Source organism: Artibeus jamaicensis, unplaced genomic scaffold, assembly GCF_021234435.1.
Source record: "Artibeus jamaicensis isolate MK-2021 breed Jamaican fruit bat unplaced genomic scaffold, CSHL_Jam_final contig_354, whole genome shotgun sequence".
NCBI lineage: Eukaryota > Metazoa > Chordata > Mammalia > Chiroptera > Phyllostomidae > Artibeus > Artibeus jamaicensis.
The window spans coordinates 13,347,184-13,374,424 of NW_026521803.1; the positions used below are offsets into that span (position 1 = coordinate 13,347,184).

At 36.2% G+C, this 27,241-nt stretch overlaps 1 protein-coding gene across 1 annotated transcript in view; it reads right to left on the reverse strand.

Annotated features, from left to right (window-relative positions):
* The window catches only part of CDH2 (cadherin 2), a 208,059-nt gene that overhangs the window by 49,231 nt on the left and 131,587 nt on the right, over positions 1-27,241 (reverse strand). Inside the window, exons 3-6 of the mRNA XM_037127843.2 lie at positions 10,442-10,668; positions 8,670-8,816; positions 6,791-6,946; positions 2,335-2,479 (exon numbers count right to left, since the gene is read on the reverse strand). Of these exons, the coding sequence (XP_036983738.2) occupies positions 2,335-2,479; positions 6,791-6,946; positions 8,670-8,816; positions 10,442-10,668 (675 nt within the window). The remainder of the gene's footprint in view (positions 1-2,334; positions 2,480-6,790; positions 6,947-8,669; positions 8,817-10,441; positions 10,669-27,241) is intronic.

Below are 27,241 nucleotides of genomic sequence, written 5' to 3' on the forward strand. Positions count from 1 at the left end.
TTCATTTACAGAGAATGCAAATTAATAATACAGATGCCCTCAGCAACGTATATTATGGCCACTGATTCCTTCCCTCTGCTGTATTTTTTTCTGTTATGCAGTAACATCTGAAATCACATGCTGAGTGCGACTCTCCCCAGTGCCTAAGTCACTTTCGGAAAGTAAGCTGTGTGCATAATGATGAACACTCCATTTCCTCAGGTCATAAGAAATCACTCCATGCATTACTGTTTTGGTACATTGCATAGGAGTTTGGCACCGTGGTTCATTATTTCGTAGGAGATTAAAAGAACACTGCGACAAATTCGAGGCACTTCAATTTTTTAGATATTTTTAAAGGAAATCTACAAAGCATTAGGATCAAAAATAAGTTCGAATTAGCTAGACAAACTATAACTTACAGGTAGAGAAGAAAGTAATTATTATTTAACATGGTTTGTTCGGTGGGATATTCATAAGACATGGATTATAAAAAAGCTCTACGTTAGAGCCTTTATAGTTGCTGTTCCTTTTATGTGGTACCTTTTTGCCTGAGAATTAATTAAGGTGGGGTCACATTATTCAAATCACTTTGCAGAGCCTGGGCCTGCAAATGTCTCTAAAGAAGACACCCTTTCGGGTTATACATCATCCCTACACAACTTTTTATTCAACTTTGTCTATTTGCCTGCTTGCGTGTGTCCTCCCTACTAGAATTTAAGCTCCAGTGGGGCGGGGACTAGCCAGTCACTGCTGTACCCACGGTGCCAAAACAGTGCCTAACACAAACCACATGCTCTATAAACGTCTGCTGAATAAATTAATTATTAAAGCAAAATTGTGTGTTTCAGAAACTCCAACCAAAATACTGATTGCAACGCAGTTAAACTCAAGATCCATCATATTATGAAACCTTGCCTAGAAGGATGTTTTCAAGTTACAAAACAACCACAGGAAGTGTACTCAGGCAATGTCTTCTTCCCATGATCATTTGAAGTCTTTCACTTACGGTAGATGTTATGGAAATTCATGGTCAAATGCATAATAAGTACATCCTTCATGGGGTTTTCTGATAATTTTTGTGAAGCAGTACTTATACTAATGTTAGAAATAATAGGGAAAACATAAAATAATTTTAAAAAATCAAAAAATGTTTGCAGGCCAAAAAACCCCCATTTATTATCTTTAGAATGTGCGTAAAAGATTTGTGTTTTAGTAAGGATGTGTTTAACATGCTTAGGTTTCACGGGGTTTTAAAATAACGAACAAGACAAGTCTGAGAATGAAAATGTGACTCAGAAGGAGCCGCAGAAGGTTGAAGTTCCTGCACGCCCCCTCCCCCACATTCCAGCTGCCCCCTCCCTGTACTTTTTCTGTGAGGTTACAGACAAGTGTGTTTGGGCCAAGAAAAAATAGCAGTGTAAGGCATATTTAGTTATATCTATAACTTTCATCTGCAAAGGAGCTACATAACTGGTATAGATGGAAAAAGTAATATGAGCACAGTTATAAATATTGAGATTTTTTATTTAAAAATTAATAGAGCTAATTAAATCTCTCTAAACACCACATTATCTCAGGAAGGCTGCAAAACATTTCCGTTTACCATCTCGACACTGACGTATTTTCTTGTCTACTAGTTTTTCACATTAAATAGGCCTTTCTAGGCATGCTATTCTCCTGTGACTGAAGTCCACGGTATTTTCAGTACAAGAACCTAAAACCTTAGTTAAACATCACTTCACAGTGGTGGGCGGCTTTTGGCAGCTGCTGTTTCTAGGCTGGGTCACTCCATGGCACGGGTTTAAAAGCCAGGAGACTGTGGAGTCGTTCTGAAAGCAAGCTCCTGGTGTGGCCAGAGGGCAGCAACCACAGCTGTCTTGGAGGCCCTCCCTGCTTTGGGCTGTACCTCGCCCTCCCTCCCAGGAACCCCAGGTATCATTTAGACTCCCCAGTTGCATTTGAGTTGCTGCTACAACTAGCATGACACAATCTGTACTTTGTGAACAGACATCCCTAGTCTTCCAGTTCTCACTTTCTAGCTAGAAACTTACTCTATCAACTAACAGAATAAAAGGATGCTCCCACAGATTCCATAGGATAGAGTAAGATATTGTAGTCTATTTTTTTTGAAAGGTGGGAAAATTCATAGAGGGCAGTGGAATGATATCCTTCTGTTTTCTCCCTTCAATCAGTTTTGTCCCTAAGTCACCTCCCTTTCTCCCCGAAAGCACTAGGAATGAAAGAAAATGACACTGAAAAACTCACACCATGTCCCCCTTTCCTGACTGCAGAGCAGTACCATCTGCACCGAATTTCCTGGAGTAACCTCCGCATTGTTAACTTCAAACTTACCAGGCTTTGATCCCTCAGGGACTGTTCCATTCCAAACCTGGTGCAGGAACTCAGGTCTGTTATCATTCATATCAATGACATTGATGACAATGTCAATGGGGTTCTCCACTTGATTTCCATTAATATCCACGGCATGTGCCCTCAGCTGTAAAAATAATTAGAACACAAAACTTTTTAGCAGACTTACATCTCGAGTGAGCACATAAAATATACAATCACCATGCAATCAAAATAGCACAGATGGATTAAGAAGCAGAAACACAAAAGGGACTCTTTGCGTTGAAATATAAGTTAGCCAAACTCCATATGGAGTAGGTACAGTAGCAAAGAGCCCACAATGACTATCTGCTAGGGATTGCGCTGGGAGTTTTATGGATCTTAACTTATTTAATCTAAATAAAAAAGATTCAGGCAGAAATGACCAGCATTTGAAAGTGAAAAAACCTCGAGATTCAAAAAGGTGAAGTAACTGGTCTGTCTATTGACAAAACCTATATTCAAAGCCAGTTCTAGTCAGCCCCCAAATCCTTTTACTAAATCAGTACATATGATTCAGGGTAATTAAAAACATGGTAGTCATACAGTCCAAGGGAACAGAATAGAACTGCGAAGGAATTCAGGGTGCATGGGGAATTTTGACACTATGTTTTTTATTGTAAATGGCATTCATAAACATTAGAAGATAAACAGTAAGAGTACGTGAATATATAAAGCAGTTGATCCTCTCCCAAGCACAAATTCTCAGTTTTGTAGGTATTCTGTAAGTTTTATCTTTTCCTTTTTAAACAAATACGATCACTCAGCTATACTTGGCAGAATATCTTCATAATCTTTTCATTGGCACATAGAGATCTGTTTCATTCTTTTCAGTAGCTGTGTGGTGTTCTATTGAATTGTTTCTTTTTAGTGGAAATGCTTCTATGATTTCCCTGTTAAGTGTGATGCTGGCAGCTGGTTTCTGTTGGGTATGCTTTATCAAGTTAAAGAAGCATGGACGTACCCTGTCTTACTTAGAGGTTATTTAATACATGAAGCAATGCAAGCTTTATCACTGCCTTTTCAACACCTATAGAAATAATACCTTATCCCCCTTGACTTATTTAATATGTTATATTAGTAGACTCTTAATGCTGAACCATCCTTCTAATCCTATAATTAATTAACTCTATTTTGTTATGAATATTGCACTTCTATGTTCAGCAAAGAGTAAGAATCTGGAGATCAAGAATTTACCCCAACATCGTCCAAAAACTATTTCCTGAGTTTCAGCTGTATCATCAGATAGTAAGAGTTCATACAGGAATAGTAATTTGTAATATTTTGTATGATCTTATTTATTTTTTAATATATTTTATTAATTATGCTATTACAGTTGTCCCATTCCCCCCTTCATTCCCCTCCCCCCTGCACACCCCTCCCTCCATTCCCCCCTTTAGTTCATGTCCAGTGTCATAAGTTCTTTAGATTGTACATTTCCCATACTATTCTTGCCCTCCCCCTGTCTATTTTCTACCTACCATCTATGCTACTTATTTTCTGTACTTTCTCCCCCCTTCTCCTTCTCCCACTCCCCTGTTGCTAACCCTCCATGTGATCTTCATTTCTATGGTTCTGCTCCTGATCTAGCTGTCCTCTTAGTTTGCTTTTGTTTTAGGTGTAGTTGTTAATAACTGTGAGTTTGCTGTCCTTTCACTGTTTATATTCATAAATTAGAGACTAATCTAATTAGAGACTGGTCTATTCTGTGCTGTCTTTCTCAAGTTTCCCTATTCACGTGGTATTGTTTTTGTGGAAGGTCTGAAAGTTTTACTTCCTTCTTTACGTTTTAGACTATAAAAAGCATCAGAATTACATGCTCCTTGGGGAGTCTTACACTACCATGTATCAATATTTTAATTATGCCCAAAATATCAAAAAATATAAAAGTTTCTACAAGTACAAAAATCTAACAAATATATTAATGGGCAAAATTATAATCTAAAAGCAAATGCATATAAATATGGAATAAAAATTTTAATTACTCTGTGCAGATGATGAATCTGTGGTAATACTAATTCAGTATATGGGACAGCAGTCTAGCCACAAAGGAAAACAAAGTGGATCATATCTCACTTCCTTTTTACTATAATAAACCCCACAGAAATTTGGGTGTAACAAGAAACCCCCACATTAAATTGGGGAGATTAGCATCTTGCAGTTGGGAAGGCTTTTATCACCTTGTCTAAATCCAGAATGCATAGTAACATTTAAAAAATGAACTTATTTAACTCAGTAAAAACTGTAAATTATAGTAGCATAGGAATTATTAACACAGATGAAAACCAACAATAAAGGGGGAACACTATATGAAAATCATGCATTAATGTCCCTAACAGGTAAAAGGCTCTTAATTAACAGTAAAAGAAAAACATACACAATCTAAAAGAAAATTCCACATAAGACAAGAAGAGGAAATTCACTTTGATTGGATAGTCAACTTATGCAACTTAAAACATCAAGATAAATATTTTACAAAAATATTGGTAATAAATAATGTCTGGAATTGATTATGGAGTAGAGGAAACATATCTCCTATATCAGGCGTGTCAAACTCATTTTTACTGGGGGCCACATCAGCCTTGAAGTTGCCTTCAAAAGGCTGGAATAATTTTAGGACTGTATACATGTAACTACTCCTTAACTGTTAAGAAGTTGAAATTACATTCAGTCCTTTGAAAGCAACCCTGAGGCTGATGTGGCCCCCGGTGAAAATGAGTTTGTCACTCCTATTTAGTGGGCAGGTGGTGAAATACAACACAACCATCTGGAGAACAATTTTACTATATATATATCAAAATAATATCAATTTAAACAATTTATTCCAGGGATACAATGAAAACATGTACAGACAAAATGTTCATTGTTTTATGTACTAGCAAAATAAATTCAAAAACTGAATTACCCAAATATCCACCAACAGACAGTTAAAATTATGTTACATCCATTCAACAGACTAATTTGGACCAACCAAAAATTATGATTTAAATAAATGATTTCTACTGACATGGAAAGATGTTAAATCTTATGATTGTGATGTGGCAAAAGCTGGTTTTAGAGAATGGTCCCAATTTCAAAAGAATTATGAATCTATGCATAGCAAAACATTTTATAATATATCACCAAAGTGTTTTTTAAAAAGTTTAGTTTTACGTATTAGGATTACAAGTCATTTTTATTAAATTATTTATACTGTATTATTTGAAGTTTTGTTTTTATATTATTTAAAAAGTTCCTACAGTGTGCATATATTCTTCTAAAAGACAATGGTACTTTCATCAAAAGTTTTAGTTGTTCACTTTGAAATTTAAGAAGTAATTACAAGCAATTTAGGTGTCTATATTGAACTTATGGAAAAATTTTGAAATCTTCTTCCAGGAAAATATGCAAATGACTATGAAAAATGAAAAAAGAAACAAGCTTCTAGGAATTGATTATTTTAATATTAGGTAACTCTTGCATTCTAAAAGACTCAACACAACATTATTTTTAAGTTGGAAAAGTCAGGTTCGAATATATTTGGGGTGGGACAAAAGCAGGTTTACATTTGTGAGTATGTGAAGCAGAATTAACTCTTGTATTATTATTTATTAATTATTATATTATTTTCCATATAAACAACTATAAACTTACTTTTGCTTCACCTTGTATATATTTAAAAATATAAGCATGTAACTATATACATAAGTGGTTATAACTCAGTAAGAAAATGCTATATAGAGAAGTAAAGAACAAAAATTAACATAAGAAATATGACTAGTTGATACATCCAAGCAAAGCTTGCTTGTATTGGCCAACTGGTCCAACGAAGTATCAGCAGAAGGATGAGGAAAAGGGAGACCGCAGTCTCCAGTAGATGTGTCGGAGTGGTGGTCTTTCTGGATAAAATACTGCCCACAGACAGTGAAACAGAAATGTGCTCTCCACGTTCAAGGTCTCTACTGAATGGCAATAATAATACCAGCAGACAGGTAAAATGGCAAATGACAAATATAAACATTTATTAATGAGAAACTGTTTCAAAATGATAGATTATACATTCAGTGGGGTATTATGTAGTTATTAAAAATGTGATCTTTACATAATTTACAAGCAACAGTTTTGACCCCCTACATATAAATTTGTTCCTATATATTCTGAGCCTCACATCTGAGAGCCCGTGTCAACAAGTTAATGGTAATGCAACTTTAGGCAATCTCACTTTCTTCTTCAGTGCCATTTTTTTTTACCATGAACATTCATCAATTTGATAAAAACAGTACAATTATTACAATAAATTGAAGAGGTTACAAGTACATTTCATGCATAAAAACTCTCAGAAGCCAAGCTTTAAGACTGAAATGAGAGGCAAACGTTAAACTCTGCACACACTCAGAAGACTATGAATAAATACACAGGGTATCAGCAACTGAAGTCTTACATGAAATCGGGCTATCTGCTCACGATCCAGAGGCTTGGTCACTGACAGCTGACCTGAGATGGGGTTGATAATGAAGATACCAGTTGGAGGCTGGTCAGCTCCTGGCCCAGTCACGCTATACCGCAGTGAGAGGTTTTTATCTCTATCGGACCTGATCTGAGGGTCAAGAAGACAATCACAGTAAGTGAGAGACTAAATGAGCTCATTATCTGAGACACAGCACGCCACACCTTGTGCCCTTTTTCAGCTACAGACTTACACCATCTCCTCCCAGAAAACCACTGAAATGCTCCCAGACCTGTTCCTTGTCCTCGTTTCTTGGTGACAGGCTTCGGAAAGAGATGTTCCCTATCACCGGAAAGACTGGGGGCCAAGGTTAACATCAGAAAGAACATGCACTAGAAGCAGTGTAAAAAGTCAAAATTAAGGAGTGTCAGTCTTTAAACAGTAATGGATTTTATCCTGGAAATTTGCAGAATATTAATCAAATATCAGGTGTTCCATTTAATGAGAAAACATTGTTTACCTTTTCCCATCAGTTAGGGTAAGAAATAGTTGTTTGCGGTGTGAAGTAGCCTCACTAGGGAACTCTAAGCTCATGGTGGAGCCTGGAAAGCAGGTTTCTGCACTTGCAGTGTATGTACTGACATTATTCACTGCAACCAAGACTTCCCGTATCGTTTTCGGGTAGCACTTATCACCGCAAATTCCTTATCGATAACAAATCATACAAGATATGATTGGAAAATATATTTCTATACTCTCAAACATTATATCCACGGGCTCACTCCCTTCTCCTCCAAACACCAGAGTTCCTAGGGAAAATAAGTGGTAGACGAGCAATCTTAGGATCAGGTGATAGAAAGGGAGGGGAAAGGAGAGTCCAGAGAAGGGGCCAGTATGGCAATCCCGCTGGATGTGAGAATGAGATATTTATTAGGTAAAACATGTAATAGGTAAATAGACTTAATCCGGCAATAGAATGTTGTTATTATTTTTAAGGTTAAAGCAAAATTATTTTTCTCATTCTCCATTAGAGTAAAAAAATAAGAAACAACTTTCTTTGTGGTTACATTATTCATTGTTCAAATGAATGATAATGTGCAATAGAATAGGGTATATGACACAAAAATGACTTATTAAAAATACACACAAAAGTGTGTCCTGGAATGCTAAATTAATCATCCAGAGAAACACTTATTTTCTAATAAATGGCAATACAGTGACTTTTTCCTTATTTTCCTTTTGTAATAAATAATGGGTTGCTAATTTTGCTAAACACATGGAAATATCTGTAATTTTTTTCTCTGCATTTGATGGTATGCATTTAGAGTAACTAAAAAAACCTGACTTTTCAGATTTGAAAGCCTATATTTTTGCACAGCCCCGGGGATTCTGTTAATGGTATCAGAGGTCATTTTTTTTTTCATTTAAAAACTCTCAAATGCACTTAGTGCTGGCATTTTTAGCAATGATTGCTCCTTTATTTTTTCTTTGGCCAAAAAGCTATCTATAAAGGACAAAGACCATCATGGAAAGTGCAGGTTTCAGACAGGGAAGTCAAAGTATGTGCATTTTATGGCTAAAGGTTAAGGCATGGGTGCGAATGCATGTTGGAGGTAGGGCTTCTGTCTTCACACACTGAACAAACTACCATCCACGGTGTAGAGGAGCTACAGGGAGCTCTGCCTATAAATAATCGGAGGTGATGAAAAAAAATGAGAGGAGGCTCTTTACAACACAAGACATTTCACCTACACCAAAATGTATTTCTTAGTACATACATGTTGTAAACTCTACCTTGTGGGAAAAATCGACAAAGATGCCTCTAACATGTACTTGACACACGCCACACAGACAGTGAAAACTGCTACCATACCCTGACAAGCTCTTGAGGAAAAGGTCCTCTGGAGTTTTCTGGCAAGTTGATGGGAGGAATAACCCAGTCTCTCTTCTGCCTTTGTAGGTGTCCATTGTGCTTAGTCAATTGCCTTGGGAACACGATTTCTTCAATTTCTTGTGATGCCTTTCCATGAAAACACAAGAAGACATTCCTGAGTACTAGGAGAAACATTTTTTGAAGGCCTGTCATTACCAGTGGACATCTGAAAGCGTAGGGATCACAGTTTATCACAAATAAGAGACTAAGTTGAGAGGCCCTTTCCTTGTCCTCCTACTAAAATAATAGAAAACATAACATAAGTTTTGGGTTATACTGTTCACTGGAAAACTGAATTCCAAGCCATTTATTATGTGGCACAGCTGTGTAAACTATTTTCAGTTTCTATAAACCATGTTAGATAGTAGTTAATATTGAGCAAAATTTAATCAGACCCTTTTATATTTCTCATTAGTTTAAACCACAGTTCAGGTAATGTGCTACTGTACATTAAATTTAGATCTTGATGTGCTAAAATATAATTTGAATTCCAAGAGAAGTTTAATACATACTGCTAAAGAATGTCTCAAATATTTATGACCCTATTAAATCCCACAGAATTAATGCTGTAATTATTCTAAACCTATGTCAGCCCTGATGGATGCTGCAGATGACCCACTTTGCACATGGGGTATTAATCTCTGCTGGGTGTCAACATTTTCTTCTGTTTCTTCTTGTATCTGTAGACATTTTAGCCATTAGCCCTTGCTGCTTCCGTGAAACTATCCAAGCTAGTTTGCTGGAACGCACTGAATTATCAACAACAAAGCAACTTTTCACTTGATTAGTTACCAGTGTTGCACTTTAGTTACCCAAATAACACGATTCCCCTTAACAGTTAACAGTCTGACACGCTGCATCCCACATGATGAGAGTCTGACACTGGCGTAAAAGAAAAATGAAATATTTTCCGGTGATACATTTATTCGTATTTAATTACTGGTGTGAATACTGCATTTACAATTAAATACCAGAAATGAGTATGTGTATTCTTATCTCTCACAGTACAATAAATATACAATATGCAACAGTCATAATTCATAAAATCAAAACTTTCAGAATATGCAAATGTTCAAATGAGTAGTGTTATAATAACTTTACTGAAGAAGTTACTGCATCTTATTTAAAATTCTTACTATGGTGACTTACACAAAATAAGTGCTCAATAAATTTTTCTTGAATTGAGTTGAACTGTACTCTGTTGGAAATGTATCTTAGCTTATAGCAGCTTCCACAGGGGGAGTGTATTATTCCTAAAAGTAATGTGGGCAGTAAAAATAATTCATACTCTCCATTTGATTATTAAGGGACAAGACAAAAACCCAATGCTCCTTGCCGGAAATGGTTTCCTGTTAACTAACGTAAATTTGAGCTTCCTATCTAATAATGAATTTGATGAAATCTCACAAAGAATTATTTATTCTATGGTTATATTTAACAGCTTGTAAAGTTTCTACATAATTTCAAACAACTACCTCTAATTTAAGTTACAAATCTCAAAATGTAAACAAAGCTTTCAAATACAATTTCAGATTGCTTAAAGTACATTCGGTCCACGTATCTCATAAGATTAAAAGCACAACAAAATACTACTGAAGTAACTGAAGTGAACGAAAATTCAAATACTGGGCATCCATTAATATGATGTGAAGCAAAGTATGTATTTAGTGTGAACTGTACGACTCTAAATCTCAAACACATGGACACTCTACCTTCACTGAGTCCCCAGGTGAGGTCGGCTTGAGGCTCAGTCTCACCGCTACCTGCCACTTTTCCTGAGTCTCTTTGTCTTGGGCATATACCAGGAACTTCGCATGCTCGGAGGAGAGGGGGAAGCTTCTCACTGCGTACACCATGCCATCTTCATCGACCTTGAAATCTGCTGGCTCGCTGCTTGCATACTGTACTTTTCTTTTTCCATTGCAGTTGCTAAACTTCACTGTAAAAGATCATAAAGGTAGAAGTCTAATTCTACTCCAAAAGCAGAGACAACTAATATCCAAATCTACAGCCTGCTTAGGTTAAAGGATAAAATGTAGTAACATGAAAAACAAAAATTTCACTTTTACATGGTTAAAGCAATTTTTACAGTAGATAACATCTTATTGTGGTTCTGAGATGTGGTCCCCAGCACCTTCTTGTTCCAAAGCCTTCCCTGTCCCTACCCACCTCTGGGCGCTGGGCCCACAGACATGTCACTTTCCCCCATTTGTCTTTCACAAATGCTGCCCACCACCCCTAACAAACTCCTACTCATCCTCAGATCCCGGCTCTGAGGGTAGAGCAAACCCCCTGCTCTCTGTCTACATGTAGTGATCTGAGTTCTGCTACAAGTTTTATAGCCATGCCTGGCCCTCACTTGGAGCGGTGCTCCTGCATGTTTCCTGAAATAGTCTTACTACATAAGTTTTAAATCAATGATGAAAGGAACATAGCAATGGCATCTTTAATGTTGAGTTCCCACTATGCTTTAAAATTATAAAACCTATGGCAATTAAAAGTGAGTAGTTTGCAATTTCCAGTCTTCATGGTGCTTATAGTGGCTCTATGAAGTATTAACAATTTTATACATTTTCAAACGTAAAAATAAAGGTATATCTCAAAATAAATTTTAACTGAGAATATCTATGTCTTAAGAGTAGCAAAATTAATCATCTATGTGTCATCAGATAAGTTATACCACATACTTATGAATGTAGAACTAGAAATATTTAAGCCAAAATAAAATTACAAAATAATAAAATTATCCTTTAGAGCTTATTTCCTTTGAAATCCATCATTCTCTTTAAGGAAAAATTCTATGTGAATAGCATAAAGGAATTTTTTTCAGTTCTGTAAACATGTGATGTTGTGTCCGGACAGCAATTCCACAGGATACACCTTGGATAGGTATACATTGCAAAACGGAATCATACACACCTTTTGCCTGCTAAGAATCTAAGCAAATGCATTAATACCCCCACCCCACAAACAAATTCATACAGTTCTTTTGTTTTCATTAATAGATTCACTGAAATGTGCACAAGACCACAGACAAATAACAGGCACATTTATCTCCCTCACTAACCATAGAACCCTTCGTAACAGTAATAAAATATTTTACTGGATATAGTGTTTTGACACAATTCCATATATGTCAGTTTTTATCTTTCAAACATTTAAAAATAAAAACACAAATAAAGGTTGCATCTTACACTAAATTGTATTTCACACTAACATATGTTTTAAACCAACATATTTGTCTCTGGAATAGAAGTATCCCAAAGGATACTCAATTACCCCATCTTACATGACATGTGATTTAAAAGTGAAAAATGAGAATCCTTTCTATAGAACAATGCCATCTACTTCTTATCTTTTATTAAGGACAACAAAATGAAAAAAATTGTTTGGGGAAACCCTGGTGAGAAATCAAAATAAAAACTTCTATCATCTTTTTGTATAAAAAGTATTTACGATATAAAAGGTATTTTATATCATCTTTATGATATAAAAGGTATTTATGAAACTTATGAGCATATAATGTGGGTGAGAAATATTGCATTCCCTTACACATTTTATGTTCACTTTTACCACTCTAGCATCAGTCCTCATCAATCCACCCCTGGATCACTGGGTCTGCCTCCTAGGAGGTCTTCTCCCTGCTCCCAGTCATCGCCTACCCACTCCTAGACCAAAGCTCTGCAGTGATTTTCTCCTGCCTGCTTACAATCTGAGGTACTATAAGTAAACTCTCTCACCTAGTATACATGCTCTCTTAATTCTTGTTCACGCAGTCTCTTTGGTTTAACTTATCGTATTCTAACACATATTCTGCTCAGTTGGACAGATTTCTTGGTCATTTCCCACCTCCCTGTGGTCCACACCCCACATGCATCACCCCTTCTGGACGTTCCCCACCCCGATGCTCCACGTCACAGCTCCAGAGCCAAGCCACTGCGCAGGGGAGGGTCAACTGTGATGGCAGAGTCAACATGGAAAGGTTCTACATGTTTCATTTCTATTTTTATTTGTTTTTACATGTCTTGTCCATGGAAACACATGTTAGCACTTTATTTTTATTACGACTGTAACAAATAATGTCTACCTATTAATGGACTCACATGACTAGATCTCCCTGGAAGCAGACTGTACACCAATGTTGGCTTCCTGATGGTGAGTGTTGCTTGGCTCTTTTGTTTCCTACGACACCCAGCAGTGACAGGTACAGTAAAAACATTCAATAAATACCCAGGGGCCAACTGCATAGATTAATATCTTACATCTTTAAAAAAACTGGAAAACAGGTGGGAGACTTAGAAGTATGTCCAACGTGCAGCGACCAAAATAATGATGACATGCCAGGGACATGACATAAGTTGGCTTTGTGTTGGGTTGCTGTAAGTGAAAGAAAATTAACTAGCGCTTGTTGAATGCCAGGCACTGAACAAGATACTTAAGAGTAGGTTACCTACTTTAACCTTGACAATAACCTCCTGAATGGTTACTTCTATTCCACAGAACAGGAGAAAGCTCAGAGAATATCTATGACCTGGCTGCCTGACTTCTGGTCTTATTTCCCCTACAAAATGTACGAGAGCCTAAACTCATGACTCTTAAGTTAGTCACACCAAACTTAAAAAAAAACAATAAAGATAAAGAAATGACAAAGAGGCTTGACAAATGCTTGTGAAGAGAACAATGCCATGTTAGATCTTTGAAAGTACCAAAGTAAATAGCACCCTTGAAAGGAATTCTTAAATTGGAGGTACCTTAAGTACCCTACAGAGGCAGGTAGGTGGAGCCCCCTAGGTTAACATGAATAGTCTGCAAGTGGAAGAGGAAAGTTTACTCTTGCTGTTACTGTGACAGACTATTCTGTTAATCTGGTACTCAGCTACTTACTTGGACTCAGGTGTCAGAATGAAGCTGCAAGAAAAAGGAAGCCTTTGAAAAAATGCATTAGCAAACAAGAAAAATAGATGTCTTTTCCTACAGAGGATCATTACAAAACCCAGGAATGAGAAGTGGTTGACCTCAAAGAGTCCAACACTGGAGAGAACAGTTTGGCAGAAACCGCATAAAGGTCAGTTACTTAAAGTCAATTGGTTTTTCTATCACCCTTGTGCGACCTAACCTATAACCAGTATGAATTAGTTTAGTACATATGCTGTTAAATTGCTGTGTTTTCTTAAAAAACAAATGTTAATTCTCATTTTCTCTAATGTGAAAATAAAATAGGCAACATTTTGGGCATCCTTCAGGTTTGTTTTATATTATATAATTCCCTTTGTACACATAAGCAGCGGAAACAACGCCATGAATGAAATCAGCCCCCTGCCAACTGACAAAGCCTTGCCCAGTGAAATATTAGTTCTAACTTCGTCCTGTGATTGTGAACTACTGCATGTACAGTAGTTCATGCTTAATCCATGATATCCCTGTTTTATTGCTTTCAAACCACACAAATTAAAATAGTTGCTCATTTCAGTGTGTGTTATGGACAGAATTGTGTTCCCCCAAATTCATATTTTGAAGTACTAACTCCCAGTACCTTAGAACATGACTGTAATTGAGATACATTCTTTAATGTGATAATTCAAGTTAAATGAGCTAGTATGGGTGGGGCTTTATCCGAAATGTCTGGTGTCCTCGTAAGAAGTGGAAATGTGCACACAGACATGTATGTGCATGGAGGAAATACCGTGTGCAGACACAGCAGAAGCGTGGCCCTCTGAGAACCAAGGAGAAAGGTCTTCAGACAGAACAACCCTGCTGAACCTTGCTGTTGAACTTCCAGCCTGCAGAACTGTGAGAAAATACGTTTCTGTGGTTTAAGCCATCCTGTTTCTAGTATTTTGTTAGGGCGAGCTTAGCAAACTTCCTACAATGGTTAATACATGAATTCCATTTTTTAACTGTTGGTCAACATTTACTGCCTGTTGTTTTGTTCATTATGACTAAGATACAGCTAGGAATCCTTTCTCCAATCTGTTAAGATTCACCTCTACCCTTGGAACAGGTGCTAGAATTTAATCAAGAAGAATTTTCTTTTTACAGAAACTTAGAAGTTCATGGAAAAATATAGGTAACTGCTATGCTACAAAATTCTAGTTACAGAGCTAATATATATTCATGACTTATAAATTACATTTATTTATAATCAGTAAGCTTTCAAAAAGGTTTCCAGGGTGATGAAAACATATGTGTACAAAAATCTGGTTACGAACAAGAAAAGAGAAGACAGAAGCTCCTTGGAAGATAGAAAAAGGTATTCAAGAGACATGTTTCAATTATTTAACTGACTAAAATTAGGTTTAAAATTTAACTGTGAAAATGAAGGAAATAAGGCAAACATCATAGATATGTGATTCTTGTAAAAAGAAATATAATTTAGTAGAACCGAGCTGTTCTTGTTAGTGAAACATTTTCTAAATGGATGGTCGATAAATAATTCTAAATAACGTAATGAAAAAAGACTTTAACTTTTGCTCCAAAACATAAAGTGGCTGTATCATTTTAAATATGTTTTCCATTCTTGTTTATTCTATTACATTTGGCCCAATTTTCCTCCTTTGCCCTCCTCCTTCCAGCCCAAACACCGATCGCCTAGTTGTCCCCTACGCCACTGCGCATGTCCACGGGTCATTCATATGTGTTCTTTTACTAATCCCTCCCCTCCTTTCTACCACTCCCCTCGGCCCCTCCCTCTGGCAGCTGTCAGTCTGTTCCTTGTTTCTATGTCTCTGGTTCTGCTTTGCTCATTAGTTAATTTTGTTCTTTAGGTTCCTCTTATAAGTGAGATCATATGGTATTTGTCTTTCATTGACTGGCTTATTTCACTTAGCATGACAATCTCCAGTTCAAACCATGCTGTCACCAAAGGCAGGAATTCCTTCTTTCTTTCTGCTGCGTAGTATTCTGTTGTGTAAATGTACCACAGTTTTTTAATCCAGTCATCTACTGATGGGTGCTTAGGTTGTTTCTAACACTTGACTATTGTAAATAGTGCTGCTATGAAGATAGGGGTGCATAAGTTCTTTTGAATTGATGTTTCAGAATTCTTAGAGTATATTCCCAGTAATGGAATCACTAGGTCAAAGGGCAGTTCCATTTTTAATTTTCGATGAAATTCCATACTGTTTTCAACAGTGGATGAACTAATCTGCATTCCCATCAACAGTGCCCTAGGTATCCCTTTTCTCCACATCCTCACCAGCACTTATTTGTTGATTTGTTTATGATAGCCATTCTGACAAGTATGAAGTAGTATCTCATCATGGTTTAATGTGCATCTCTCTGATGGCTAGTGATAAGCACTTTTTCACATGTTTATGGGCCATCTGTATGTTCTTGGAGAAGTGTCTATTCGGGTCCTTTGCCCATTTTTAAACTGGGTTGTTTGTCTTCCTGATGATGAGTTTTAATAGTTCTTTACATATTTTGGAGATCAAACCCTTGTCAGATGCAGGACTGGCAAATACGTCCTTCCATACGGTCAGTTCCCTTTCAATTTTGATGATGGTTTCTCTGGCCATGTAGAAGCCACTAGTGCCCTCCCAGCTGCTACCCTCGTGCTAAGGCCCAGATGGAGTGAGTCTGTGTAAGTCCTAAGTCCACTTTAGGCCCTGTAAGAGGAGACCCCTGAGAACCTTGCAGTTTCTTCCTCTGCCCCAACCCCCACTAATTTTTACAGCCAGAAGTTATGGGGATGTATCTTCCTGGCACTGGAACCTTGGTCTGGGTGGCCTGGTGTGAGGCTGGGATTCCTTGCTCCCAAGGTATCCCTCCTGATTTTTATCCAACACATGTAGTTATAGGTGTGGCACTGCCCATTCTGTGTGCCTTGGTCTCTGCCCCTTCTACCTGTCTGGATGAATGTGACTTCTTTAATTCCTTGGTTGTTGGACTTCCATAAAGCTTGATTTTCTGATGATTCTTGGTGATAATTATTTTGTATTTTAGTTGTAATTTTTGCTATGGTTGTGCAAAGAGGTGAGCCCTGTTTACCTATGGCTCCATCTTGACCAGAAGTCTCCCTTTATCAAATATTAATTGGCCACAGAGACATGGGCTTATTTCTGGGCTCTCTATTCTGTTCCACTGATCTATACATCTGTTCTTATGCTAGTTCCAGACTGTTTTGATTGCAGTGGCCTTGTAGTATATTTTGATATTTTTAATATGTTTTCTAAGAAAAGGTGATTATACATTTAAAAATAAGGATGAAATAGATCCTTAGCAGTGAAACTACTCTACTGTATTCAGTGGATACATGACATTATACATTTGTCAAAACCCATGGAACTGCACAACACAAAGAGTGAAGCTCAGGGTAAACCATGGACTTTACTAAAAACTGTATCAAGCCCTGGCTAGAAAAAAAATTTCTCCCCACTCTTTCTCCTTCCCTTCCCCTCTCTCGAAAAATAAATAAAGAAAATATTTTAAAAAAAAAAAAACTGTATCAATACTGGATGTAACAAATGTGCCACACCAATGCAAGATGTTCATACAGGTATTCCCACTTTTTCAAAGTTTGGGTTACTCCACTTTGCCTTCATGAGAGACCCACGTTAATACCTATTCTTGCTAACCAAAAGGAACCTGAAATGAATTTTCCCTTTACAAGAGAGGCAAGAAGTGAAAATAATGTTCAGTGTTTTACTTTTAGTTTTTTGCAGTGATCAGTCGTATGTAGGGGCAGCGCACACTCCGAGCAGTGGGAGTGGACTTGCCAAGCACCATAGCTTTCAATTGTTATCTGAACAAATGTGCTTTGTGTGCATTTATTTTGTGCACCTGTTAGCAAGATGTGTCACCCTAGGGTTATCAGAAAAGGCTAAGAGAACTCGTAGGGGCGTGACACTTGGCATAAAACTGGACATAATAATTGATTCGATTGTGGCAAATAAAACAAAGACATCATGCCAGTAGCAGTGAACTTGCCTGCACCCACCTGCACACTATTTACACGCAGAGAGAGTCTTGAAAGCTGCCCAAAGACACTACTGGCCCTGCAAGTAGCAGAGTGGGCTCACTGAGGTGGCATCCAGTAATGGCTAAAATGGGAAGAATACATTGCTTCAGTGGATTAGTGGCTGGACAAAACTTTGGTATTATATCATTCCTGTTTTTACTATGTGTTAGCATTATTTTAGATTTTATGTTTTTGATATCATTTGGTATGTTATTGTTTGGGGACACTCAAGTCTTTTACATAGAAATTAATGGTTTGCTTTTTCATCTTACACCACTTTGGCTTAAGAAAGGTGTGATAGGAATCTCTTCTCTCAGAGAATGGGGGAAACCTGCAACAGAGAAAAACTTTGGGGGGTACAGGATAGCTATCTCCCTGTACTCTGTCCTAATTTTTTCAGTAAACATAAAACTGGTATAAAAATACTTCCCTACAGTTGGTAGTCTGACCTACCACATTTTTAGATATTTGAAAGGACTGGGTGGTTGTCAAGATCCTCGGTGGCTCACAAATAGGAGGTCCATTGTCTCAAGATGGTACTAGTTAGAGCTGGACAGTGTAACTGAGTCAGTAACTTTACAGGAACCCCCTGGGTGTGGGGATATTGAGGTGGTGTTTCATGAAAGTCATAATATTTTATCACACACATATAATAAGCTGAAATTTTATCACTTAAAAAATAATCAAGAAACTTAATTTGAAATATTCTCCTGACAGAACAATTTTCCTTACATTAACAATTTAAGTTTGCCTAAGTGCTCAGGTGACTTAGAGTGTAAGTTCTAGATTTCATAACATAGAGGAAAATAAACTTCCTTAGACAACTAATAAAACAGGCTTGATCCACTGGATGATCCAAATTGAAAACTACATTTGGCTAAATGTTTTTAGCTAAAAACATCGTAATGTTAAACAAGAAATTTATTATTAGAGCTGCTGCATACTTTACATAATATGTAGGTACTATGTTAACATAATTAATACAAATTAAACATCAGGAAAATAATTAAAGTATTTTTTACTGTTAAAGCAATATATCAAATTCATGTTAACCATAAAACCATAATATCCTTATAAAATATTAACAGGAAACCACAGATCTTACATATTAAATGTATTAGTAGCTTATAGTACTACATAAACCATATGAATAAAAAGGTGCAGATATTAACATATTTTCTTGTTCAAGTAAAACATCATACCCTATTTAGAAACAATTATAAGGAACTGTAAAATGTTTTGTGCCTAAACATGCCTTTGACTTTTTTAATTGTTTTCCCACATTAATTGATATTTACAAAGCATGTTGGAGAACAAATAGTTTTATAGTATTAACAGAAGTTTTCTTAATTATTAATGAATTAGATATATATTAATGAAGAAATGGGAGGGAGGAAGAAAGAGAGGGGGTGTCTCAACAGGAGTATTTCAAAGTGTTTTTACTTAGAGATTGCAACGAAGAATAGTCACTAACTGGCAAGTTTGCTCATAAATCTGAAAAATCTGCTTAGAGATTTCTTTTGTCACCCCAGGCCCATTCTGAGTTTAAATTCAAGAAATAATTTGTCTTGGAAACCTTGGCAGCCATTCCATGGTCTGTCTGTCGGTCCTTTCCACACATGCCCAGTGTAATACACCAGAGATGGAGGGGGAATGTAGACAAAGACAGTAATGAAAACAGTCACTGCATTTTCTGTACAGCACATAAGTATGATAACAGATGAAATATGAAGCCTTAAGAAACATACTATTAAATGTATATAAAAATGCTGTTCATTGCAGCATTATTTACAATAGCCAAAACATGGAAAGAGCCTAAGTCCTCACCCATAGATAAATGGACAAAGAAAAGGGAATATTACTCAGCCATAAAAGGGAATGACATGTGGCCACCTGTGACAGCGTGAATGAACCTTGAGGGCATTATGCCAGTGAATCAAGTCAGAGAAAGACGAATACTACATCATCTCACTGACATGTGGAATGAAAACAAACAAAATAAACAAACACTGAGTTCAGACATATACAGAAAAGCCCAGTGGTTGACAGAGGTCGGGGTGAGAGGTGATAGACATGAATGAAGGGAGTCAGAAGGTACAAATTTCCAGTTACAAAACAATTAGGTCATGGGGATATAATGTACAATGTGGTGACTACAGTTAATGACTATAGTTAATGATACTGTATTGTACCTTTGAAAGTTGGTAAGGGAATAGATCTTAAAAGTTCGCAGCACAAGAAAAAAATTGTAACTGTGTGGTGAAGGGTATTAACTAGACTTACTTTGGTGGTCATTGCAAAGTAAAGCTGACTGTTGAACAACATGGTTTTGAATTGTACAGGTGCATTTATACGAGGAATTTTTCAGCAAACATGTAGTCATCCCTCCCTATCCCCTGGTTTTACATCTGCAGATTCGATCACCTACGGATATGGAGGCCTGACTGTATGCACTGTTCTACGCTACTTCCTATGAAGGATGTGAGCACTGGGGGGTTTGAATCCGTGAGAGGTCCTGGGACCCATCCCCCCAGTTACAAGGGGTGAATATTTAAGTTTTTGTTGAATCAGAAATTATACATGTATTTTTCTACTGCATGGTTATGCGGGTGCCAGTACCCATAATACCCACATTATTCAAAGATCAGTTGTGTATACAAATATTGAACCACTACATTGCATACTTGAAACGAATACAATGTTACAGATCAATTAAATGCCAGTTTTAAAAAATGAATATAAAGTTGTAAAGCTTTTTTTCATTAAATTTTTAGTAAAAATCAGTAAACAAGTTTACTGATTAAGATAACAGCAAATTCTTGATAATTACCCTTGATGAAAACTTTAATTCACAAAAGTTGGAGGTTGAAATGACAGCACATCATTCATCGCTTTTCCTCTGACAGAAAGTTCTTTCTTGTTGAGAACCACAAGGGAAACATTTAAAAATTTCATGCTCCTTTTCTTACATTGGCAAATATTGTTAGAATTCCTACTTGAAATGCAAATGCTTTAAGTTCTTTTCAAACTAAATATTTTAAAATATTAAAACATTACTTCAAGCATACGCAGGTATTGCTTTAATAGTCACAATTTTCTGTAAGTTAAAAATATAACATCAACTAATTATCACAAGCGAATCATTTTTTCTATTTCCCATTTTCCAAAGTTAAACTTTTGCTTCAAATCCATAAATTGTGTGAGTATGTATGGTATTTTTACAGGGTCTTAGCAGTTTTAAATTAAGTTCATTCTGATGCTCCAAATTTTCAGTTAAGTAAGCCAATTTTTTTTCAAGTGAATAACTCTCCTTCCACAATTCTACAGTGAACAACATTTGAACACACATTGCACTTTGGTATATGTCGGCAAATATGGTTGTCTAATTCCTTATTGTAGCATAAAGCTGTAGCCATTTATTTTCATAGTATCGATTTAGGTGGAATTACATTTTATGATCACATTTGTATATACAAGAGCTTCCATTTGAATAAATCACACAAACAATCTGGGCTTTTGGATTAATCCCTTGATGTTTTTATTTTTTTATCTTCATGGCATCTACAGCTTTTATACCTGCATGCCATTAGGGCCAGAGCAAACCATGTGATGTCTGCCAACATTCTATTTTAAAGTATTTATTTTTCTCTTTGTATGTATAATTTACAAAAGTTAATTATGGCACTATTTTTTTCCACAGCAAAAGAGAAGCTCTTCAGGGATTCTAACCACTGGTATTAACTAACCTATTAATTCCCTAAAGTCATGGACATGCGATGCCACCTTTTTTGGTTTAATACTCTGATTGGTGCTGTCACTACCACGGGTGATGTGCCACCGTTCCCTCTCCTGAGCGCATTACTCCAAAGTGGCTCCTTTCCTATTTCTGCCCCTTCACTGGCTCCCTGTACACCGTTAATGTGCTATATATATAAGCTGGTAAAGCAAGGAATTCTGAATTGACATGAGGCATTTTGGCTTAAAGCATTAAATGTATAATCTTGTAAGTGGCTTTTAGAGCTTGATCATATAGTGCTCTACTGCATCTTGTAAAGCAATTTGCTTACTTTCTGCTTAAGACAGAGTCCAAAATTTCTCCTGCCTCAAATGGTTGTTTTGGGTATGGTGCCCACAAACCCTGTCCTGCATGTAGCTTCATTTGATCACATTTGAAATTAAATAAAACCTTTAAACCAAGTATAACAATAATCATAAGGACACGAATTTCTATTTGAGGGAGTCATTAGTATATCATCTAATTAGGATCTTAAACATTTGAGGTCCTGTAACTTTTAAGTCTTTCCAACTTTCATCCAAATTCTCCATTGTGTTAGGACAGTAAACAAAAGTTAAAATGAAATCTAAGGTCAAAACAGTCTGCAGGCACATAGCTTTGGATAAGTTAGTAGCAAATAATATATATATATGATATGTAAATAATAATATAATATGTAAGTATTTGTAATTATATGATATAAATATATAAATATATACATATAAAATATATTTAAAGTCATTTGCATTTAAAAGTGCTTCAAAGCATATTAAGCTTAAAGTTATTCACATAAGTATAAATTAAAATATTGAATATTCATGTTCATTTAATGTAATAATTAAGTGTTTAAAATAGATATAAAATACACTCACTTCTATAATCAAAAACCATTTTGAAAATAGTATCTAGAACTTGAATCCTCTTTAATAATTTAGTAAATTTTATGTCTCTAGAAAAGTAATTACTTTAATTTTAAGGAATTTGTTTTTAAAAACCTATATAAAATTTAATATAATATAAGCACCCTAATTCTAAAACACACAAAAATTATTATTGACTTCCATAAAGAATAAGACTATGGCCCTGGCTGGTGTAGCTCAGTGAACTGAATGCTGGCCTGTGAACCAAAGCATCGACGGTTTGATTCCCAGTCAGGGCACATGCCTAGGCTGCAGGCCAGGTCCCCAGTAGCAGTAGCGGGTGCACAAGAGGCAACCACACATTGATGCTTCACATCCTCCCTTTCTCCCTTCCTTCCCCATCTCTCTAAAATAAATAAATAAAATATTTTTAAAAAAGAGTAAGACTAATTGTCAACATTAAAATCCAATAGGAAAGAAGGAAAAAAAGCAAAAGTGTGGAAGAAAAGGAAATGATGGAGGAAACAAGAAATAAACAATTGAGAAAAATTTAAAATTTAATGATTCTTTAGTACCTGACAAAAACATAAAACAATTTATACATATCTTGTATTTTAGAATTAAAGAATGAAAACTATAAAAATGAACCAATTAAATTAAAATAATCATAAAATGAATGTTGCATAAAATGTTCACTTAGGATCAATACATGGACACAAAAGCAATGGTCAGGTAACAGGGGCAGAATTCAGTAGGAAAGGGGACTTTTCCGTACTCACTCCGAGGGTGAGTTCCTAGTCAAGGAGCTCTGGGGAGAAGCTAGATGGGCACTTGGGTTCAGACAAGTCTTACTTGGCAAATCATAAAATAATGAAGAGTTTCAGGAAGATTTTAGAGAAAGCCATAAAAAGCATGGAAATACAGTTTTAAGTGTCATGAGTTAATTACTAAACTGCTTCAGGATAAGGCCTTCAACTTTTTAGCTCTGTAAAATAGATGAGCCATGCCTACCTGCAGCACACATGTGCTCTGTGCCTGGAGTTCGGGGTGGGAAACACTGACCTGTTTTGCCATGCTGCTGAATTATTAAGGCAGGGAGGCATTGCTAATAGTCACCAATATTTGCAGTTTTTCTTCCTTTCCTAGACATTCAGAAAGATGACACTTCTCATCTCCCTTGAAGCATTTAAAAGCTGATACCCTCATTCTCTGCAGTGGCAATTATGAAAGAACATGCTAATTGGACGAAATATAAGATGGAAACCCATGGGAGGAGCAAGCCACCCCACTGAGAGTTTCAACAGAGAGTCACCTGTTTCCACAATGGACTCTGCAATGTGTGTTAGGCACAGAAGGACGGTGGCTGTCAGTGCAGCACGTCCTGGCCTGTCCTGCCTGGAAGGCCTCAACCTGAGTGACCTAAACCCTTCCAGTGCAGTAGAATGATGATAAAGTATCCATGAAAGAAAATGAATTAGAATCAAACTTACTCTAGATGTTCTCTAGAATGCTATGGAATCTATTCCAGAATCTGGAATAGATTATTTCCTTTCCTTTCCAGGGAAAGTCACATAATGTTTAACTAACATCTGTATACAAGTTGCCACAAATAAAAGAAAGGGATAAAAATCTATGATATTCATCTTTGACATGAAATTTAAGAAAACAAGCAGAAGAGATAATATAAAAGAGTGACTATGACATCAGGAATATGAAATTCCGATTTTCAGTAGTCAAATATTGTTATGCATACAATTTTATATATTATACTATGAAAAAAGCAGTAAGATTATTGCATTCTCTGTTGTATGCATTTTAATAACTCAAAAATTTTAAGTTGTTCTTCACTTCATTGATATTCTTCCTCCAGGCATTTATTTCTATGCCATAAAAGTCAATGAAAACTCACAGAATCCAGCTAATAGTATACAAAATTACCAGTGCTCAGTAAGAATTCTTCTTCTCTCTCTTTGCAGAAAGCGCTCATTAACAAATTACACTGAAATATCACTACCTCTAATTAAATTACTCTGACAGAGCACAGGTTGTATAGAAGCGCCTTTTCCCAACAGCACAGTTATTGCTCTTGAAAGTTGATACAGTGTTTACCTAGCCTTATATTTCAGGCTACTCATCTCAATAAATAATCCTAATTCACAATTTTTATCATCTGTTCATTTTTACAGTTTCTATTATAAACTACAAAAAAACAGAAATTCTCGTTAATTGTTTTCAAAAACAACTCTGGAGAAGATATCTAATCTCTATCTAAATCAATTCAACAATGTAGCCCAAAAATGTGCCAGAGAGACCAGAAAAATGAATGTTTCCCCAGGATTCTCAGCTTACTAAGACACTGGCACACCAGGATTGAAAAGAACGTTCTATGTTTTGTAAAACTTGAGTAAGAGAGGTACATAGAATATAATGCTCATTAAGCACATTAGCCCTACTGGTACGACACATTATCACATTAACTAAAATTAAAGTCCTTGGAGCTATTAAATTATTATATCCAAAACCATTTGCTGATAATAAAGTTACAAAACAAAAAGCATAAGATTTTATTCTAAACACTTAAAACAACTTAAGAGATATTTATTCCTTTGTGTATTATTAGAAGAAAAAAATCATGGCATATACAAAGAAATAATGTATATGAAACAGCTCTTGAAAATTTGCCATAATAATATATGATTCATAATTTAAAAGCTGAATTTCCAATTATTACTCCTTATTTCCCCCAAAGATATAACAGCTCACTAGCCGCTGGAAAGTGCTTCATAAATAGCAAAGCTGGACTTTCTACAGAAAGCAAAATTATAAGAATTTAGCAAAAGCAATACCAAACCCCACAATATTACACGCATTATTTCTAAAAACTGTCTATGTTTTCTGAACCTAGCAATATGATGTGTATTCAGCATTTAAGACATGCAGAATTGCATAAAAATTTCATCAATGTTATTATTTATTTCATGAAGGCAATGAAGTTATTCAAAGCAATTACATAAATTCCCCAAGTTACCAATGAAATTTAAGTAGTAAAAGCAATTAACAAATTCTAATATAAGTTCAATTTTAATACATTATTACTTGGGAAATATCACTGTATAACCTGGAAAAAAAAACCAGGCTATCTTTTTATTATTGTCTTAGTACATCACTTTCCAACTTTTTAAAGAATTAGTGTACAAACCCTACAAAACTGTTCAAGTGGCATGAGCGTGTCCTCTGAACAACCCATGCAGAGAGTGTGTCTTAGATCCAGCTCAGTTCACTGTAGTTTTACCACATGTGGTCACGAGGAAAACAGGGTGATTAACCTGTGCCATATAATTTAAAAGTGGACCATGATTTCAAGTGCATTAACCTAATAGTAATAACGAGCTATTTAAAGATGATAGAATTTTGATTTATATAAGTATATATAAATACTTAACTAGAATAATACTCTTTTTAGATTCCACTTATATTTAGAAATATATTATGCTTACTAAATTATTGTAGTGTCCAAAACTGCAGTCACTTCAAAATGCTGTCATTGGTGTAAAGCAAACAAAAAATAAAACAAAAATCCTCTTCCCAGGTACTCCCTCCCTGTACGACGGCCCAAGAGGAACATCTACTTCTGTGAACTCACCAGCTCAGCAATTTGAATAGCTGGGAAGAAGAAGCCTGCTGCTTCAATGGACAATAATAAGCTTTATGTTCATTAATGGGTTGACATTTCCTCTTGGAGAAATGATTACACTTCTATTTCACCATTCTCATTAATTACACCAAAGTGAGTGGGATTAATTGTAACATTTGGCCATCTCATGTTCGCTGCTCACCATGTGATTTAGCTGAAAATATCTCAGGTACATGAGTGCTCTGCCTGGGAGGGATGAGAGCAGTGTTCCCTGCCCTGACAGCCATTGAGCACTCACAGTCCAGCTCTTTAGGTAGACTTGGGAAGGGTCAAGGTATCTTTAAATTTTACAGAGATAAGGATCCTTCATTTAATTTACCCAATGTAAATACACGATCCTGTATTAAAGGCTTTTTATCACGCTAACAAACATGATGTCAAGGCAAATACCCGGTGCACATATTATTTGCTTCCAACTTAGCTTTTATTTATTAGCTGCAATAAACTGACTGAGATAAGTGGTATATCCTTTTGCTAAAAAGCCCCCACAAATATTGCTGTCTTAGAGTAATATACTCAAAACCCTATCTTTTAAAAATTAACTTAGTGTGGGCATTTAACTTCCAGAGGCATAAAAATAAAATAAAACAATAGATGCAGATAACTAGAAGGATGATAGAAAAACACACACCTAAATGGGAATGATAAAAGGTAGTAGATGTGAATTTTTCACCTAAAAATGTTTTTTTTAAAGAAGGGATGTAAAACCTAAAAACAGGCAAAAACTGCAGGTATGAAGGAACTCCCAGACAGCAAGGCATGGCGCACGGGTCCACGTCTTCCACGTTTCACCTTGCTCCAAACACACAGCAGGAGCAATAATGTAGAGCAAGTTAACACAAAATAAGACCAACTTTAGGCAGACTCAGAAATAAGATGAATATCTGGAAGTGGGCTTAATGTAAGTTGCTACCTGGACAGGAAGTGAGCAGGGGCAACTGGACATTCAGTGTGCGAAGTAAATGGGTTTGAAGGTGAGAGGAGGTGGGGCACAGCATCCAGGATGCCGCGGATACCATGGATGGGGGTGGGGTTGGGGGAGTTTACACAAGGGCAGGATGAGAGATGAAAACCAAAATTCCACTTACACGGAGTCTGAAATCCCCAAATCATCACACATAAAAAAACTGAATACTAAGGAGAGTCGACAAAATCAACAGACTCCAAATGAAATTAATTTCATTAAACATTCTTCTAGGACTCCTAATCCCATCCTTCTTCATC